Source organism: Tachysurus fulvidraco, chromosome 19 (assembly GCF_022655615.1).
Source record: "Tachysurus fulvidraco isolate hzauxx_2018 chromosome 19, HZAU_PFXX_2.0, whole genome shotgun sequence".
NCBI lineage: Eukaryota > Metazoa > Chordata > Actinopteri > Siluriformes > Bagridae > Tachysurus > Tachysurus fulvidraco.
The window spans coordinates 1,404,154-1,422,786 of record NC_062536.1 but is presented as its reverse complement, the minus strand read 5'-3'; the positions used below and the strand labels follow the sequence as shown (position 1 = coordinate 1,422,786).

General features: G+C 41.4%; 2 protein-coding genes and 1 pseudogene across 5 annotated transcripts in view; 2 read left to right on the top strand and 1 right to left on the bottom strand.

The window, feature by feature from the left end:
• LOC113663787 (NACHT, LRR and PYD domains-containing protein 12-like) overlaps window positions 1-18,633 on the top strand; it is a 631,994-nt gene that overhangs the window by 374,694 nt on the left and 238,667 nt on the right. The gene's annotated exons all lie outside the window — the stretch shown is intronic.
• LOC113663806 overlaps window positions 1-18,633 on the bottom strand; it is a 589,387-nt pseudogene that overhangs the window by 427,417 nt on the left and 143,337 nt on the right.
• cacna1c (calcium channel, voltage-dependent, L type, alpha 1C subunit) overlaps window positions 2,994-18,633 on the top strand; it is a 134,056-nt gene continuing 118,416 nt past the window's right edge. For 2 of the 3 annotated variants that reach the window (XM_027179159.2, XM_027179156.2), the window contains exon 1: window positions 2,995-3,765. In XM_027179159.2, coding sequence (XP_027034960.2) covers window positions 3,729-3,765 — 37 coding nt within the window. In that variant the 5' untranslated portion in view covers window positions 2,995-3,728. Of the gene's footprint in view, window positions 3,766-18,633 lie in introns of all 3 variants that reach the window. The other variant, XM_027179155.2, reaches the window with a different exon arrangement.

The window sequence follows — 18,633 nt, the reverse complement described above, 5'->3', positions numbered from 1 at the left end:
GGTGGTCGCCCTGCCAGGGATTGATCTACATGGTCATCAGTGTCACATGGGGTTGTTGTGTATGAAGCCACCCGGAGACTGTCATGTCTTCTTCTGTACCAATGTTGTGTCAGTCAGCTGTATGTTCTGGTCATTATCAGCAATCAGGTCTGTGCTGAACTCAGAGTTTACGATGACCCATTAGTTCCTCAGGAGCTCTCGTCTGCACTGTTATAAACTGTCGTAGAAAGGACATTAATTACATTTACACTATTTATTGTAGAGTCACCCAGATGAGGATGATTCTGTTATAATTATTATTATATTGTAATAATTATTATTTTGGCACTGATAAATAAAAAACATGTATAAAAATGAGATTGCACTTTCATTTGCCCATGAATATACTGTATATGCAGCTAAGTGTATTGCGAATGCAAGTGTAGGTGCTATGTGGGATATTTAATGATAAATAATGATAAACAGGAAGCCCTAAAGGCCCACACTGGATTGCTAATAAGCACCAGTATCGCAAAGATCATGAGCAGTCTTAGGTTGATGGGAGTCATGAAGGCAAAGATGGGAAATATAAGCTAATGACACCAGCTCGTATCTCTATTGCTAACACAACTGCTTTCAGATAACTCAGAATCTGACAAGCTCCTTGCATTTGGTGTTTTCCTTTATGAGTTTTTATTTTGCATGCTAATACAGAGCTCTGATTCATATGCTCTGTTGTAGAGATGATCAAACTTGTGCTGTATTTGTCTGTGGCCTTGTGATGGTAGGCCAGTGCATTCTGTGATTCGGTTGTACAGTATGTACCTTATGTTGTCTGCTTCACAGTAACATCACTGAGGATGCTGAATTGTTCGCTTATCAGGGGAGTGTAGATGATAGTAGTGTGTGTGTGTGTGTGTGTGTGTGTGTGTGTGTGTGTGTGTGTGTGTGTGTGTGTGTGTGTGTGAGAGAGAGAGAGTTTTAGTGTCAAAGCATGCATCTGGAAGCATAGGGAATACTACTCGACATGCTGATTGCTGTTATTCACAATGAAAATCATGTGAAAGGAGGAAAAAATATCTCCTACAAACCTAATTATGTCCGGTGTCAAGAGCAGGTCACTGTATGGTGACCACAAAGCACCTCTTTAGCAAAGTCTTCCTCAGTCTTCATCAGTAGATGGTTGAATACATACATATGGAAACTTGAAAAGAAGTTAGTAAGCATCCATGAAAGATGCTGGAAGATTGCCAGGGGCTTACTGTATGTTCCCCAGATGAACAAAAGTCCTAAGTACTGTTAGTAAGTCAGATAAAAGAAAAACACAAGACATTATGACACAGAGAACAAATACATCTGATTGAGCAAAGTACAGACAATTATACATCCTGGAAGCATAAATAAGCAAAAATAACATGAAACTAATTTAATCATGAAAAACTAAGGAATAAATTTTTACATGGTAGTGTAGTGGTTAGAGGTGTGTTAATGGTCTGAATTAAAGAACATTTCCTCATCAGTTACTGAGAGTCCCTCCAGAAAATATTAGCCTGGTGATTAGTTGACCTTTAGCTGTTATACAAGTATTAAAATGGCACTTTCTGCTCTTTACTCCATATTTAACCTCAGATATCCTCAGAAATATGCTTTCCTCAGAAATATTTGCTCTGTAAGGATAGTAGTTTTCTCTGAAAACAGATTTCAGACTGAAAATGGTTTAGATCAACAATCTGCTTGCATTTTGAGCCACTAGTTTGGCCTGATCTAAGTATTGTCTGAGTTAAATATTATGGATTCCACATGGAATCTCCTTATAAGAGAGCAGGAATGATCTAATACAGTATGCCTGACTGCGGAGGTAGTTTTCCATGACCTGATATAGTTCCCTGATCTGGCTAAGAATATCTAATTCTGATCATTTTTATTTTTTCTCACTAGTTTATTCCATTCTGATGCACTGCTTGTTCTGGTAGTGTTTTTTCAACACAATGTGTGTTTTTTTCACTGCTGAAACCCTCCCAACTGAGCCCATGTAGACAATATTAACAGCACAAGATTCAATATGCTCGATGGTCCATAGCAATGAAGATGAGGAAGAAAGAAAATGCCCTGTGTGAGCTTGTGTCTAGTGTATCCTCGGATTCCTGTTTGAACTGTCAGGATTGGCACCTGACTTTGTCTTCTGCTGTCGTAGTCCATCCAAATCAAGGTTCAGCATTATGAGATGTTTTTCTGTCCACCTCAGATGCAAACAATCTTATTGTCAGTTTAGACCAGAATGTCAAATTCTCTCATCATCTCTCTTCCAGCCACAGCACTGATGCTCACTGGATGTTTTTCTGTGTGGAGTTTTATCCTCCCGTCCATGTGGGTTCCTCCTGCTTCTCAGGTTTCATCCCATTTCCCAAGTACATAGATTGTTGACTGGCTAGGATAAATTGGCCGCTAGGTGTGAACGAGTGTCTGTGTGTGTGCATGGTTTGATAGCTGGAGCACTGACACCTGATAAGCACCGACTGTGTGAGAGAGTAAGACATAAATCAATAGAATAATCTTCAAAGGCACAAATTCACGACTTGATTGAAGAATACAGTACAAATGACGTTTAAATCGTGTTTCATTATATTCACTGATTGATGTATTCTTTCTTTTATTTATTTATTTTTTTCTTTTGGCAGGTCCTCCCTTATCCTATTAATATCCTTTTTCCACTTTCCCATGACCAGGCCGGGCCCCTGCTGTATAAGCAACCACTTTGTTTGCTTATGCATAAGCCAGGCCTTGGTATAGTCAGTGACTCTGGCACTGATAGCTAAGTGAACATAAACAAATTATATAAAAACAAATGTTGGCATATTAAAATAATTGTTGTGGGGAAAATATCAGTATATAATAATAATAATAATAATAATAATAATAATAATAATAATAATAATAATAATAATAATAATAATAATACTCTGTAGTGTCCCACCCCCGAGATGGTATGTCTGGAAAGTCGTGCACTATTTATTCTGTTCTGTAGCAAAGGAACATCTGGAAGCAGTCAGTGAGGTCTGCATAGGAGGAGTGGGAGTGAAGGAGGGAGCTCGGTCTCAGGCTCGTTCCCCAGACAAGCATCACTGCACTGAAGCAGCAGAGCGCGTTTGGTGAAAAGGGCCGTCGGCGACTGCAGTCGTCTGGTTCGCTTCCTCGGAACAGAGCAAGGACGAATCTCCTGATTACACAGTACACGTAGTCTGTGTTATCGGATCAGTACAGATGGGAATCGATCACAGCGGTAACGTTTAACCCCGTTAACACTTTAATCTTCGGCCTGGAATGCATTCGGTTATTTTAACCTACTTCGGCGGTTGTCCTTTTTTATGCGGCGTCCAGTTTTAAAGACATTCGAGAGAAAGACAAAAGGATATTTCGATTATCATCGGCCCAAGTGGGGCTCGTGTTGTGGTTCTTATCTAGGGCCCGGATGTTGTAAGGATGCACTGGTTCGTTCCCCTAGACGACTCCAGTCAATATTTATTCCCTGTCTTTAACTCCATCATGGGAATAAGGTAATATTCACTCAACCCACAAAAGGGGCAACCTGAGTGTCTTCGTCCTCTTTCCTTCATATTTTTCATTTTCTTTTCGATTTTGGGATGTTTTTCTACCGCCCCCTTTTTTATTTTACAGCCTTTTTTGCTTCTTTTTTTTTCACCGTACCGATGGACAAGCTGAGCTGCGTCTATGTTCAGTGAGAGCAAACCATGTATATACCGGAGGAAACCCTGGAAAACCATCAAGGTAACGTTTCACTTGGGTTTTTTTCCCTAGCTGTGTGTGTGTGTGTGTGCGTGTGCGTGTGCGTGTGTGTGTGTGTGTGTGTGTGTGTGTGTGCCTGTGTGTGCCTGTGTGTGTGTGTGTGTGTGTGTGTGTGTGTGTGTGTGTGTGTGCGTGAGTGTGTGTGTGTGTGTGTGTGTGTGTGTGTGTGCCTGTGTGTGTGCGTGCGCGCGCCATATGGATGTCTTGTTAGGGAGGAGACATGACTCGTATGACGGATTCTTATGAGCTCTATGAGGATCTCCATATTAGGCTCTCATGTGCGTCTCGTGCTGACCGTCGGCATCACTTTTAATTTCTCCAAATCTACGGCGGAGGATCCACACAAATGGGCGACATCACATAACCAGCACTATTTAGGTCAAGCTGTAATCATAACTAATTGACTTGTTGGTTTTATTTCGGTATGATCAGCACAGAGACCACAGGCTCGCGTACACAATCCGGTGACTGGTAGAACTCAGTGAGTGATGAAACTGGTGGTGGATCTGTGATTGAGGTCAGTGCTGCTGCTACACCGACACACACCGACACAACCCGACACCGACACACACCGACACACACCGACACCGACACAACCCGACACCGACACACACCGACACACACCGACACCGACACAACCCGACACCGACACAACCCGACACCGACACACACCGACACACACCGACACCGACACATGGTGCAGATAGAAAAGATTCAATGCAAAACGAAGCCACTGATCTGATGGAGACACCAGAAATGAACCTTTTTTCCTTCCTTTTGTGATACACAACAGGTCTCCAGCCAGTTCGTTCATTTACAGGTGTTTTTATTTATTTATTTATCTATTTATTTATTTATTTATTTATTTAAAATGTACCTACTCTTTCCTATAACCGAACTGCAGTAAAACGAAATATTATCACTAGACCATTTTTTCTTATTCATTAAGCAGATCGTTTTGTTTTGTTCTTTAATGTAATCAGCAAAATGATGTGGAAACAGAACAAGACACTGTAAAGCTTGAAATGGGGAAAATGTCAATTAGGTTTTAATAATCTTGCTCTTTATTCCTTGTAATCTTATGAAATGTGTCTATTTTTGAGATACTTTTACTTACTGCATGTTATTTTACACAGGGCTCATAGGATACAAACATAAACGGTCCTTAAGAAATTAAAATTATGTCGAAAACTCAAACACTTTTGTGACACCTGTACTGTACATCCTGCAGTTTTCATTTGACTCACCCGACTATTTTAAAAAACATGTTTATAAAATATTTATTTGACATTTTTATAGATTATTTTGCTGTTACTAGCAGCAGGGACATGAATCATAAACCATCACCTATGATTTCATCACTTCACAACTTAAGTGTAAGCAAACATTATGTATCCGTCATTTATCAGGGCCATCTAAGCCGACCGTTAGTGATAGGTGAAGGTTGGGTTTGAAAGAAAAAAGTGTTGATGTTAGTGCACATGTGGGCTACTGAAGGTACAGATGTACACAGCCTCAGACAGATAGAATACTAAACACAGGACTTATTCGCCTGACCATCCACAGTGGACTGTGAGAAGCCATCAGTGGACTCTTGTCACACCTCTAAAGATTGATGTGTTCACTCCTGAGTCTTTAATTTAAGCCTAAAAATGGAACAAAACCATTAACCTTTTCCCCGTATGTACTGCAAAATCCTGGTTGAGATTTAATATGTTAACATGCTGCTGTTTCATCACTGAGGGACATCCAGATAACCTGAATGGAAATGCCTGAATGCCGTATTTTTAGAGCTGAGCACATGAGCGTTTATGGATGTTTTACTTTGAAAGAAAGTGGTATGGAAATACAGCAGGGTATGATTTTTATTTCATGTTTATTTCAATTTGTTCACTTCATCTAGACAGTAACCATATAATATTGTACTACTGAGAATATACATAATGCATCTATAATGCACATATAGTGTTATTTGGGATATAATATTTCATGTGCAGTACTAAGAGCCTCCTAAGTGTTTTTCTGCATGGTTAACTTTGTAACTGATACAGTAACAAACCCCAGGCTGCAGTACAGTGCCCTTGTCCCTGGCCTTAGGAACAATCACCTTCAATTACTGCTAGAATTACACTCGAACAGTTCAGGGACATGGTTCCTGGGGTAGACAGAGAAAAGAGAGTGAGAGGAGGAAGAGACACTTGCATTATGTCTAATTATATTGATTTAATGCTGCACAAGACAAGCAGCTTCGGGATACAAATACATTTTATGCAATTATGTACTTTCAACTTTGTGGTAAGTGTTTAGACAAGAACCACGTATGTGTGTGTGTGATGGTCAGGTGTCCACATACTTTTGGCCATACAGTGTATGCAAGATTTGAGTGGGTCATGAACTTTACTGTCAATTCTATATCTGTAATATGGGGAATACACACTTTAGTGCACAGACACCTACAGTGTCAAAGACCTAAAAGGGTCAAGCGGAAAGAATATAAGATGGAGGTGAACAGAATATGCCGTTCATCGGGGCATGCTTCAGTGAGCATCCGTCAGTCATGTGGTGAGACAAGATGCCTGTTGCTCATGTCTAAATAAAGCTTGCGCACCTGAGAAGATTCCTCTGTATTTAGCAGCATTCATATATCCACCAATTCTGACCATTCTCCTGCTGCTGACAAACACACCTATAGCATGATGCCACCATCACCATGTTTCACGCTAGGCTCACAGTTAAGTAGTGTATAGATTTCGCCAGACTCATCAGGGCTAATTGATGGAGTATTTCTTTCTCCAGTCTCTAAACTCTGTTACATTGCCTGTTGAATTGTCCAGATGGCCAGCCACAGGAAGTGCTTCCGAACGTCTTTCATTTCACAGTAATGGAGCCCGCTGTGCTCCTGGTAACATGTAAAGATGTAGAGATGTATATCAGACGCATGTCTTGACAAAATTTGATTGCATAGGCCTGCGGAATTTTTGCACATGCACTGTAAAAAAAAGAAAAAGCAAAGCCTGAATACTTTCCGAACTCATTTTACAACAATTACAGTATCAAACATATACATTTAATAAGAAATCATATTGAAAATACAATACTGTAAATAAGAACAATAACACATAAGTATTTTTGCAAAAATTCTTACACTACAAATGTATATAGCTGATTCAAATTCCAGCCCACTTAAGCCCCTAGTGGTACTGAGGGTACAATATACGGCCCCAAATCACTATTACTCAGTAACAGTTATAACATTGCTAGACATTCATTCTACAAACCTTACATTCTACCACACCCCAAAGATGCTGTGTTAGATTTAGATCTGGTGCCTGATGAGGCTAGTCTTTATAAGATGATCGAAATGTATGTGGTAAGTAATAATACTTAGATCAGGGGTGGCATTCCAACAATTATGGACTGTTATTTAGGTGCCAGAAAAACATTACACCATTACACCATCAGCAGCCTAAACCCATGACACAAGACAGGCTGGGTCCATGGATCAATGCTGTTGAAGCCAAATTCCGACCTTAGCGCTTGCATGTCGAAGATGACTCGAGATTCATTAAAAAACATTTTTAACCGTTAACTCTCCATCATTGGTGAGTTTGTGCCCACTGTGCCTCTGATTCTGTGGCTCTTCAGCCCATGTTCTGTGAAACTTATTTCAGTTGATGTAGTCTGGCCATGTGTCAGCATGTGATGGTCAAAGTCTTAAAAATCACATATTCCTGAATGAGCTGAAACTCTTGACATATATCTGCATGATTTTGTGTGTAATGCTACTGCGACGTGATTGGCTAATAATTGCATTAAGGAGTAGGTGTATGGGTGTAAAATGCCATCACACATTCATGTCAAAAGGCCCCCAATTATATACAACAATATATGAGAACAGGATAAAAAAAGACACAAATGTTTGGACACCGAACCTTCACAGCTGGTCTCATTTTTGAGTAATTCCAGAAAAAACTATTATCCCAAAGTCTCGTTCAAACACGTGCAATGAAAAACATGATGGTTTGTTCTTAAGTGTTCTACTTTCTCTGTCATTGGTGTGTGTGTGTGTGTGTGTGTGTGTGTATACGTGTGTGTGTGTGTGTGTGTGTGTGTGTACGTGTGTGTGTGTTTGTCCCAAGGGGATATAGTTCAGTAGATATTCAGATAAGCAGTCATCAAGCTTATTAAATCTGTATAAGAATACAACCAAACATAAAGAAATTGAACTCGAAGGAATTAGCACTGCATTAGCATTGTATTATTTTGTGCTACTCCAACTACCAGATACTTTCTTCGATCGTCTCCCAAAATGTGGACTTGAAGGACTGTAGGTCTTTGGTAATGGAACAGCTCTGGGACAGGTGATGAGCATAAACACAGAAAACGTATGCATGTGTCCACTATTCTCTGACTTTATGCCTCTTTCGGTCTGTGATTAGACATCAGTATCTGGTATTTGTGTTCCTATTCCCTTTCTTTCTGCTTCTTTTTCTTTTCTTTTTTGTAAGGACTTGTTGATCTGGCCTGTGATGTGGGACGGCAGTCTGTAGAGGCTTATGGTCTGTTACATTTATACAGTAAGATGAACTCCTGTGTTCTGGTACTGTTTAGATTGGAGCTAAATGCTGAATAAATCTCTGAGTCCTCAGTAATCACTGATATCGTGTTATCAAACCCATCGTCAACTGTATAGTGTCAGATATCATGTAGAGATGCCTTGGCACTGTTGGCAAATTTTGTCCTGGAGGAGAAATCACACCCTTAGTTGGCATGAATCCACTTTGCTCTTCTGGGCTGGTTTGACATGACCAATGTGGCGCATGGTGTATCCTGTGGATTTGTCTATACGCTGTTGCTGAATACAAGGAATGGTGTAATAAGCAGACAAGGTTCCCTGCTGGCTCTGATGTCAAATCATCAAGCTTAGTGCTTCCTGGGTCTGTGTGGCAAAGACCTCTCCAGAGGCAGAATGTTTTCACCAACTTCAGTAAACGGTGTTTTAGCCAGTCACCTTGTCTTCTTATGTGCTATAACAAACCTGTTGCAATCTTTGGCCACTGTTAGTCACATAACATTATTCTGATGCATGAGGACATGAATATATTTAGAGCTACTCCTGAGCAGGAGTTAAAGTGAGGAGAATGAATTGGAAATGTGTTCCAGCTCTCATTGTGACTTTCAGAGGGTGAAAATACGAGCTTTCTGCCTGTGCCTGCAGCACGATGGACAGCTGGAACCAAACTCACAGTCACTCTGTCTCAGAAAGTTCTAATCAAATTCCACTGGAAGAAAGTAAGAACCAATACAAATAATCAGACAAACATATGACCCATCTCCACCACCCTTAATTGATCAGATATTAATTCCGACTGCTCTCCTTAGTTTATTTTGTATCTCCTGAGGTGTACATTATGATGTCATTGCCAGTTTTTGGGAACAAAATGGCTGAAAAAAACGCTATTACCCATCAGCCCTAGAACAGATTACTCACTCCTCTGTGTTTCACTTACTCTAACCTCAGTTTCTGTGTTTTTCTTGTCAAGCTTTTGTTACGCTCCACCTGCCTGTTGTTCTACGTTGTTCTTGTTTCTGTTTCTGTTTAAATCCCTGCCCTTGCATTCACCATCCAATCCCTGACAGAAAGCTTAAACAAACATGAATGCAGCAGGTTTTCTGTAACAGACGGTTGCTAATCAATCCCTGCATGAGATAGCCTTACATGAGATGGCCTTACATGAGATGGCCTTACATGAGATGGCCTTACTGTACATGAGATGGCCTTACATGAGATGGCCTTACATGAGATGGCCTTACTGTACATGAGATGGCCTTACATGAGATGGCCCTACATGAGATGGCCCTACATGAGATGGCCTTACATGAGATGGCCTTACATGAGATGGCCTTACTGTACATGAGATGGCCTTACATGAGATGGCCCTACATGAGATGGCCTTACATGAGATGGCCCTACATGAGATGGCCTTACATGAGATGGCCCTACATGAGATGGCCTTACATGAGATGGCCTTACATGAGATGGCCTTACTGTACATGAGATGGCCCTACATGAGATGGCCCTACATGAGATGGCCTTACATGAGATGGCCTTACATGAGATGGCCTTACATGAGATGGCCTTACTGTACATAAGATGGCCCTACATGAGATGGCCTTACATGAGATGGCCTTACATGAGATGGCCTTACTGTACATGAGATGGCCTTACATGAGATGGCCTTACATGAGATGGCCTTACTGTACATGAGATGGCCTTACATGAGATGGCCTTACTGTACATGAGATGGCCTTACATGAGATGGCCTTACTGTACATGAGATGGCCTTACATGAGATGGCCTTACATGAGATGGCCTTACTGTACATGAGATGGCCTTACATGAGATGGCCTTACTGTACATGAGATGGCCCTACTGTACATGAGATGGCCTTACATGAGATGGCCTTACTGTACATGAGATGGCCCTACATGAGATGGCCTTACTGTACATGAGATGGCCCTACATGAGATGGCCTTACTGTACATGAGATGGCCTTACATGAGATGGCCGTACTGTACATGAGATGGCCTTACTGTACATGAGATGGCCTTACTGTACATGAGATGGCCCTACATGAGATGGCCTTACTGTACATGAGATGGCCTTACATGAGATGGCCGTACTGTACATGAGATGGCCGTACTGTACATGAGATGGCCTTACTGTACATGAGATGGCCCTACATGAGATGGCCTTACTGTACATGAGATGGCCCTACTGTACATGAGATGGCCCTACATGAGATGGCCTTACTGTACATGAGATGGCCCTACATGAGATGGCCCTACTGTACATGAGATGGCCTTACTGTACATGAGATGGCCCTACATGAGATGGCCCTACTGTACATGAGATGGCCCTACTGTACATGAGATGGCCCTACATGAGATGGCCTTACTGTACATGAGATGGCCCTACATGAGATGGCCCTACTGTACATGAGATGGCCCTACATGAGATGGCCCTACTGTACATGAGATGGCCCTACTGTACATGTGATGGCCCTACTGTACATGAGATGGCCCTACATGAGATGGCCTTACATGAGATGGCTTTACATGAGATGGCCCTACTGTACATGAGATGGCCTTACATGAGATGGCTTTACATGAGATGGCCCTACTGTACATGAGATGGCCTTACATGTGATGGCCCTACTGTACATGAGATGGCTTTACATGAGATGGCCCTACTGTACATGAGATGGCCTTACATGTGATGGCCCTACTGTACATGAGATGGCCTTACATGAGATGGCTTTACATGAGATGGCCCTACTGTACATGAGATGGCCCTACATGAGATGGCCTTACATGAGATGGCCCTACTGTACATGAGATGGCCCTACATGAGATGGCCTTACTGTACATGAGATGGCCCTACATGAGATGGCCTTACATGAGATGGCCCTACTGTACATGAGATGGCCTTACATGTGATGGCCCTACTGTACATGAGATGGCCTTACATGAGATGGCTTTACATGAGATGGCCCTACTGTACATGAGATGGCCCTACTGTACATGAGATGGCCTTACATGTGATGGCCCTACTGTACATGAGATGGCCTTACATGAGATGGCTTTACATGAGATGGCCTTACTGTACATGAGATGGCCCTACATGAGATGGCCTTACATGAGATGGCCCTACTGTACATGAGATGGCCCTACTGTACATGAGATGGCCCTACATGAGATGGCCTTACTGTACATGAGATGGCCCTACATGAGATGGCCTTACATGAGATGGCCCTACTGTACATGAGATGGCCCTACTGTACATGAGATGGCCCTACATGAGATGGCCTTACTGTACATGAGATGGCCCTACATGAGATGGCCTTACATGAGATGGCCCTACTGTACATGAGATGGCCTTACATGAGATGGCCCTACTGTACATGAGATGGCCCTACATGAGATGGCCCTACATGAGATGGCCCTACATGAGATGGCCCTTACATCCCAATGCAGCCTCCTTTTACAAGCCTGAGGCTGACAAGACATGAGTTCTCTCCAGGACCCGATTCAGTCAAGGACATCATCTCTCATGCACCCCACTCTGTCAAGGACATCATAGCTCCACCACCTGACTCTGTCGAGGATGTTGTTGCTCCACCACCTGACTCTGTTGAGGATGTTGTTGCTCCACCACATGACTCTGTTGAGGATGTTGTTGCTCCACCACCTGACTCTGTTGAGGATGTTGTTGCTCCACCACCTGACTCTGTTGAGGATGTTGTTGCTCCACCACATGACTCTGTCGAGGACTTCATCTCTCCACCACCTGACTCTGTCGAGGACTTCATATCTCCACCACCTGACTCTGTCGAGGACTTCATCTCTCCACCACCTGACTCTGTCGAGGACTTCATCTCTCCACCACCTGACTCTGTTGAGAACTTTCTCTCTACCACCTGACTCTGTTGAGGATGTTGTTGCTCCACCACCTGACTCTGTTGAGGGCTTCATCTCTCCACCACCTGACTCTGTCGAGGATGTTGTTGCTCCACCACCTGACTCTACTGAGGATGTTGTTGCTCCATCACCTGACTCTTGAGGATGTTGTTGCTCCACCACCTGACTCTGTTGAGGATGTTGTTGCTCCACCACCTGACTCTGTTGAGGACTTCATCTCTCCACCACCTGACTCTGTTGAGGATGTTGTTGCTCCACCACCTGACTCTGCCGAGGACTTCATCTCTCCACCACCTGACTCTGTTGAGGATGTTGTTGCTCCACCACCTGACTCTGTTGAGGACTTTCTCTCCACCACCTGACTACCAACTGACTCCATAGAGGATGTAATATCTCTGCCTTCCCACGCTGGAGAGGAAGTCATTGCTTCTCTTCACCACTTTGCTGATGCCATTTTGGGCAATGCCCATCCAGCACCAAGGGCACATTGTAGACATTCTGATTGGTGGTTCAGGACCCCTTCATGGTTGTATGTCTGTGTGTAGCATAAAAAGTGTCATGCTCTAAGGGGGTTGGTTCTGCTATGTGATAAATTATTTTAGCTACAAAATAAGAGACGAGAACTGTATTCCCAGCCGTGGCACATCACATGACAGTCACAGATCACTCAGAATTCACATGCATGGTCTCATTATTCTATGTTGTTCTTGTTCTTTCTATCGTTCGCCTGTCCGTGTAGTAAATTAGCTGTGCATGTGTAACATATCCGTCCCATGCTTTTACGTATACGTGAACTGATCTAATCTTCAAATTCATTCATATTCATTCAGACTTGTTTATCAGATTATGTGTAACTGTAACTAGATGGTAGTGGCTGATAATCAGATTGGGTGGTGTACTGATCTCACAAACACAGATGTGCAAAAAAAAACATAGTTAATCAGGATACAAGCAGTATAGTAGTCCACCTTAGTGTTTATTCTGCCTTGACTGTTACCCCAAACACTATTTTCCAGTAGTGGGGTTCACACCACTGCCCCGTCTAACACGGGCCTGACATCAGGGGTTTTCATTTCATGGTAATCCTGTATTTTTTCTGTCTGGTGTAAGATCTAATTTAAACCTCCACCTCTTCTCTGGGCATCTGTCAGCATTCCAGCATCTTCTGAGTTCCACTCGCACCCCTGCTACTGACCATTCATACACTGAGGAACCCCCCATCCCATTCGAGACTAAGGGATAATCACCAGTCGACTGGTTAGGAGGAGCTCAAATTCCACTTATTGTTAGTCAAGTCAGAATAATTATCCACATGCTGACTGTGGTGCTCACTGCAAGATGCAGACAGGGTTTAATGAAGGTAAAATCATATAAAACACATCTAAAGATTGAGATGGATCATACTTTGCATTTGAAACAACAACGGTGCTATAAGGATTTTTAAATGTGTGTGTTACAGGGTACAAGCAAGACTCTGAATACTTGTGAACAATCCCGATTCTTCTGCTTTCTTTTCTCTTTATAGAAGATTAGAAAAAGAAAAAATTAAACTCCAATATTTGGAAAGATTCCAGTATTTTATATGCATTAGCATATTACGTATCTAGCATTGATTATTGATATCTGTGGCATTAAAAATGAAAACACACCTGATCCTGGACATGTCGCATAGCCTTGTGTATAAGCGTTAGCCACGCAGCCTTTTTATTTGTGAATCCGAGTTAAAGGCAGTTATACGTTAAAGCTGTGTATACTGTATATAAAGCTACAGCATCCAGAGACATCTACCTCCATCCTTCTCTTGGTAGAGGTTCATATCTCTATTCCGTTGGGAATTCCACTCTAGCTCTCTCACTCTTACTGCTGATGAGTGATTTGTATAGTATGTAGTAAACTATATATAGCATATTATGGCCTGGTGGATTGTGATACCTTCAGCCATGTGGAGGTTTGTTGGTGATGTCATTGTTGTTTCCTGTCATCAGCTGCTGCTTTCCTTGGCTGACTCTGAGCACAGTCTGGATGTTACTACACCAGTGGTTTCTTCAGGATGTTTCAGATCGATGTATTGTCTATGCCCGGAGCTTGGGCAGTGATTGAGCTGTTTGCTGTTTCTCTGCTGTTCCTGTTCCTTTATCTTTTTTACAACTTTAGACTAAACAGGTGAAACCTAGGACTCGATCCAATATTTTAGATCATTTGAAAAATTTGTGGATTCACACATGCTAGGAAATGAGCTGAAATGAATGTCTCTTATTCATCAGACACTTTCCACTTTATTAGGAACACCTGTACACCTTTTTCTCTAAATCAGCCAATCATGTGGCAGAAAGTCTGATCTCAGTGATGTTAAACAACATTGGTTGTTGGTAGCAGATTATTTCAGGGATTCTCACACATGACATTCTCTAAGGTTTACACACAATGATAACAAAAAAAAACAAAAACAAGGAGTGACAGTCCTGTAAAAATGCCGTGATGTTAAGGAGGTCAGAGGAAAATGGTGCTAAACTTAAAATTAAAGTCACATGTTACAAAAACAGTTAAATTAAAGTTAAAAACCACTGTTTCCTACTGAACTGTAGTATGGTGAAGTCTGAAATGTTTCCTGTGTAATACTCAGATGATGCGCATACAGTGAAAATAAATAAGACTGCTGTGGTTTGGTGAAAACTAATTAAAACTTGGTCCAGGCAGTCTTTACAGACACAGAGACTAACTGATAGTTTACATATAGCAGCGGTGTCCAATCTTATCCGGTAAGGGCCGGTGTGGGTGCAGGGTTTTATACCAACCAAGCAGAAGCCACACCTGATTCCATCTGTTTAATCAGTTGTTCTTGGCTTTTAGTCGACTCTGGTGTGGCTTCTGCTTGGTTGAAAACCTGCACCCACATCGGCCCTTACCGGATAAGATTGGACACCGCTGACCTAAAGGATGTAGATTACGAATAAATAATATACACACGCTTAAATCACCAGCAAAAATCGTCCTCAAATCATCCCAAAATTTAGCCAGCTGCATCTTGTCCTGAGAACGAAGGAAATTATTTATGAGTTAAAGCTATTTAAGTCAAGATAGCTCTGCTCAGATCAGAGAAGGTCCAACTCTTCTCCTATATATAGCCACAAACAGCAATTATCAGGGTCAGAGCACATTTCACAAGTAGCATCCCAAACGACATCTCCTGTGAGAGGACGTACGGTACTGTAGAAGATCGGAGGGTAAGGAGAACAACATGCCAATTACATTTTGTGACAATTAACCAATAAAACCAACTAATCAGGCTCAGCAGTGGGAATATCACTTTTTATTCCTGTATACCATCAGCTTTTAGCAGAGAACCAGTATAATAAATGTAGCCATGTGTTTAGGGTCTGTGGAATTAGCAATACTACTGAGGCAGGGCATTAGATTCAGAGTCAGATGAGATGAGATAACTAACAGTTTCTCCTAAAGCCTTTCCCTTCTTCTAACCCTAACCCTTATGTTGAGCGTTCATGTTCCTCAGTATGAGCTGCTACTAGTATGATGTGTTAAACAACCCTGAGTCCTGGGTCTCAGAGACGTAAAGAGAGACAGAGCCGATTCATGAACTATGAACAGAAACGCTACAGCAATTTGGTATGTTCTGAGAACAACAAGCAAACAAGCGAAACCACTGCTGTACTGACCACCAGCCAGTGAACAGGAAAACAGCAGTAACTGATGACAGAAACATGGTGAGAACTGTAAAAGAAAGAGTCTGTGCAATTCGTTTGAACTTGGTTTACTCAAACAGCAGTAGCTCTGCTAGCTTTGATGGGAGTTCTGACCAGTATGTTTTAGTGTGGTGGTGAAAGGTTTATTCACGGCAACATCCTGAGGCCGGTCACTAGGGTTTGGTCACATGCATGGGGGTGCAGTTCACTAAGGCAAGCCGATGTACCATAACTACTACCTGCAGTACCAAAGCATTCTCCTAGCTCTTCATAATGCCATAGCAACCACCGCCTTTGTGTTTTAATTCATTTGGAATAAATGATAGAAGAGAATCTCAGATATCTGTGCAAAAAAAATCAAATCATTATTCTTCCTTCTGTTGATTTCCTGGAAGCCGGTAAATCTTTCCAATAGATTTAATTTGTTTTGCCAAACAGACATTCAGCAGTTCTTTCACAAATCTTTTTTTTTCTTCTGCCTTTTCTAGAAACTTCTAGATGTGAACTTTGAACTTTGACTATGATGAAAAATATATATATATATTTTTTGGTCAAAGGCCTGTAATGGATGAACAAATTTGACCATAAAGTGAGGCCACACCTCAGTGTGCACCACTTTAACACCCTTACACCACCCTAAATATTTTAGCCACACAAACTGAGGTAAAACAAACAAATCTGAGTTCACTTACATCTTGGAAAGGCTACTTTAAGTACTAGAAGAAAGGCAAGATCTCAACAACAGTTTGATGCATTACAATCCATTTGATCCTTTTGAATAAACTGCTCATGCTCCCATGAAAGCTCCTGGTTTACATATTTTGCTAAGAGGTGAGTCTAGATAGTGCTTGGCTCCTTATTTTTATTATGATGCTTTCACATGTGCATCTATAGCAGGCCATAGTGCATGCTTATGAAATTTGGCAGTGATAGTTGACGGTCTTCACCAAGAGAACAAATAATATCTCCACACCACAGTGGAGAACATGTTGTTCTCTGATTCTGTGTGGCAGGTCGAGTTTTGTGGATACCATGATGTGAAGTTCTGCAATGTCGCATTTCCACCAGCTTTTCGAAAACAACCATCACAAAATTAGGGTCACTGCATAGAAAAATCGACCCGAACAAAACCTGTTTTTCTGATTTCTGATACACAGGACGATTCGCCCATAATGTGTAAATGAATTTGATGGAGAAGTCGGCAAACAGGAAGTGAAGGGATATGTCTGCAACGGTGTGACGTATTTAGACCAAACTACGTAGGAGAGTCAAAGACTAGGATCTAATGACTGCAAGCAGTCTTGCCTAAATTCACCTTGAGGTGACACTAGTAGTAAAATTAGTAAACCTGCTCCTAAACTTTGAACTGATCAACAAAAATTCTACTTTCTGTATAAAGTGTACACAAAGTAAGTTTTTCACGTCTTGTCCAAGAAACTTTCTGATATCATTACAAAATTCTAACTCTTGCACTATCAGGCTATGCTTAAGAAAAGCTAAGAAAATTCCATTAAAACGTGGCCAAAACAGCGAGAGGCCATTTGTCAGGAGAAAATCACCAGAGCCAGGTCTCTTATCGGTGAGCCCCAAGACAGGAGTGTTTAAGTGTTTAATAAAACCCAAAGTGCAAATATAAAAAAGACAATAAACAAGAAACAGGATATCCACAGAGTTCATGCAATGAATTCCACAAGGCAAAATATCTTTGTTGATAATCTGTAATCAATAGAAATAGGTTCTCAAGGCAAACAGGGGAAATAACAAAAGGTTACGAAGGGCAACAGAGTAGAACAGCAGCATCATTTACATGAGAATTTAATTTACATGAGGCTGGCCTTACAACACTAAACACCAGACAGAGAAACACAAGGGAAATGGGAAACAGGTGGCAGCAATGAAGCCAATGACCAGCAGAAGGAACGTGACATGGGGGAAGAATGAGGACCTCTAGTGGAAACACACAAATTTGACCAGTCCAGAAGCCTGACAGAAAATATTAGGCCTCTACTTTATGCTATACTGAGAGGACACGCAATATCACATGGATTGGCATGAAATTTGAAATTCAGCCGAAGGACCAAGTTGTGAGGCCATAACCAGAATTTGGGGTGTGGTCATTCACAGGGGGTGGAGCTACAGTATGGTGGGTTCAATCAAGCCATATAAGTGAATTATTGTTTAATTATGTGATTAATTAGTGATTAGTCGATTCAACTTTGTTTTTAAAAGTCATTTAAAATCAGAACGGTACCAACGAGCTGTAAAAAAGACTCAACAAATAATTATACTGGAATGAGACAAGATAAAAGCTAATAAATGCATAAAAACAAGAGAATGGGCAAATAAAATGAAATTAAAAGGGAATAAAGCAGAAATAAAAATGAGAGCAGGTCATTATAAAATTGTAAATAGACTGAAAGTAATAATTGCCACTTCTGGCTATAATTTTTATTACTAATACACAGTCTCCCCTGTTTTGTTAGAACATAACAGTATTAGAGCAACAAGGCTAATTATTTTATATACACTGAAAACCTTTGCGTTTGAGATTAAACAGTAAATATGAGATGGTAGAGTAGAACTTTATCTTCCATCTCTTGATACTTGCATCCGAATGTTAGAATATGTGACTGAAACTGCTACAGTCTTTTATTTTGTCTATATACAT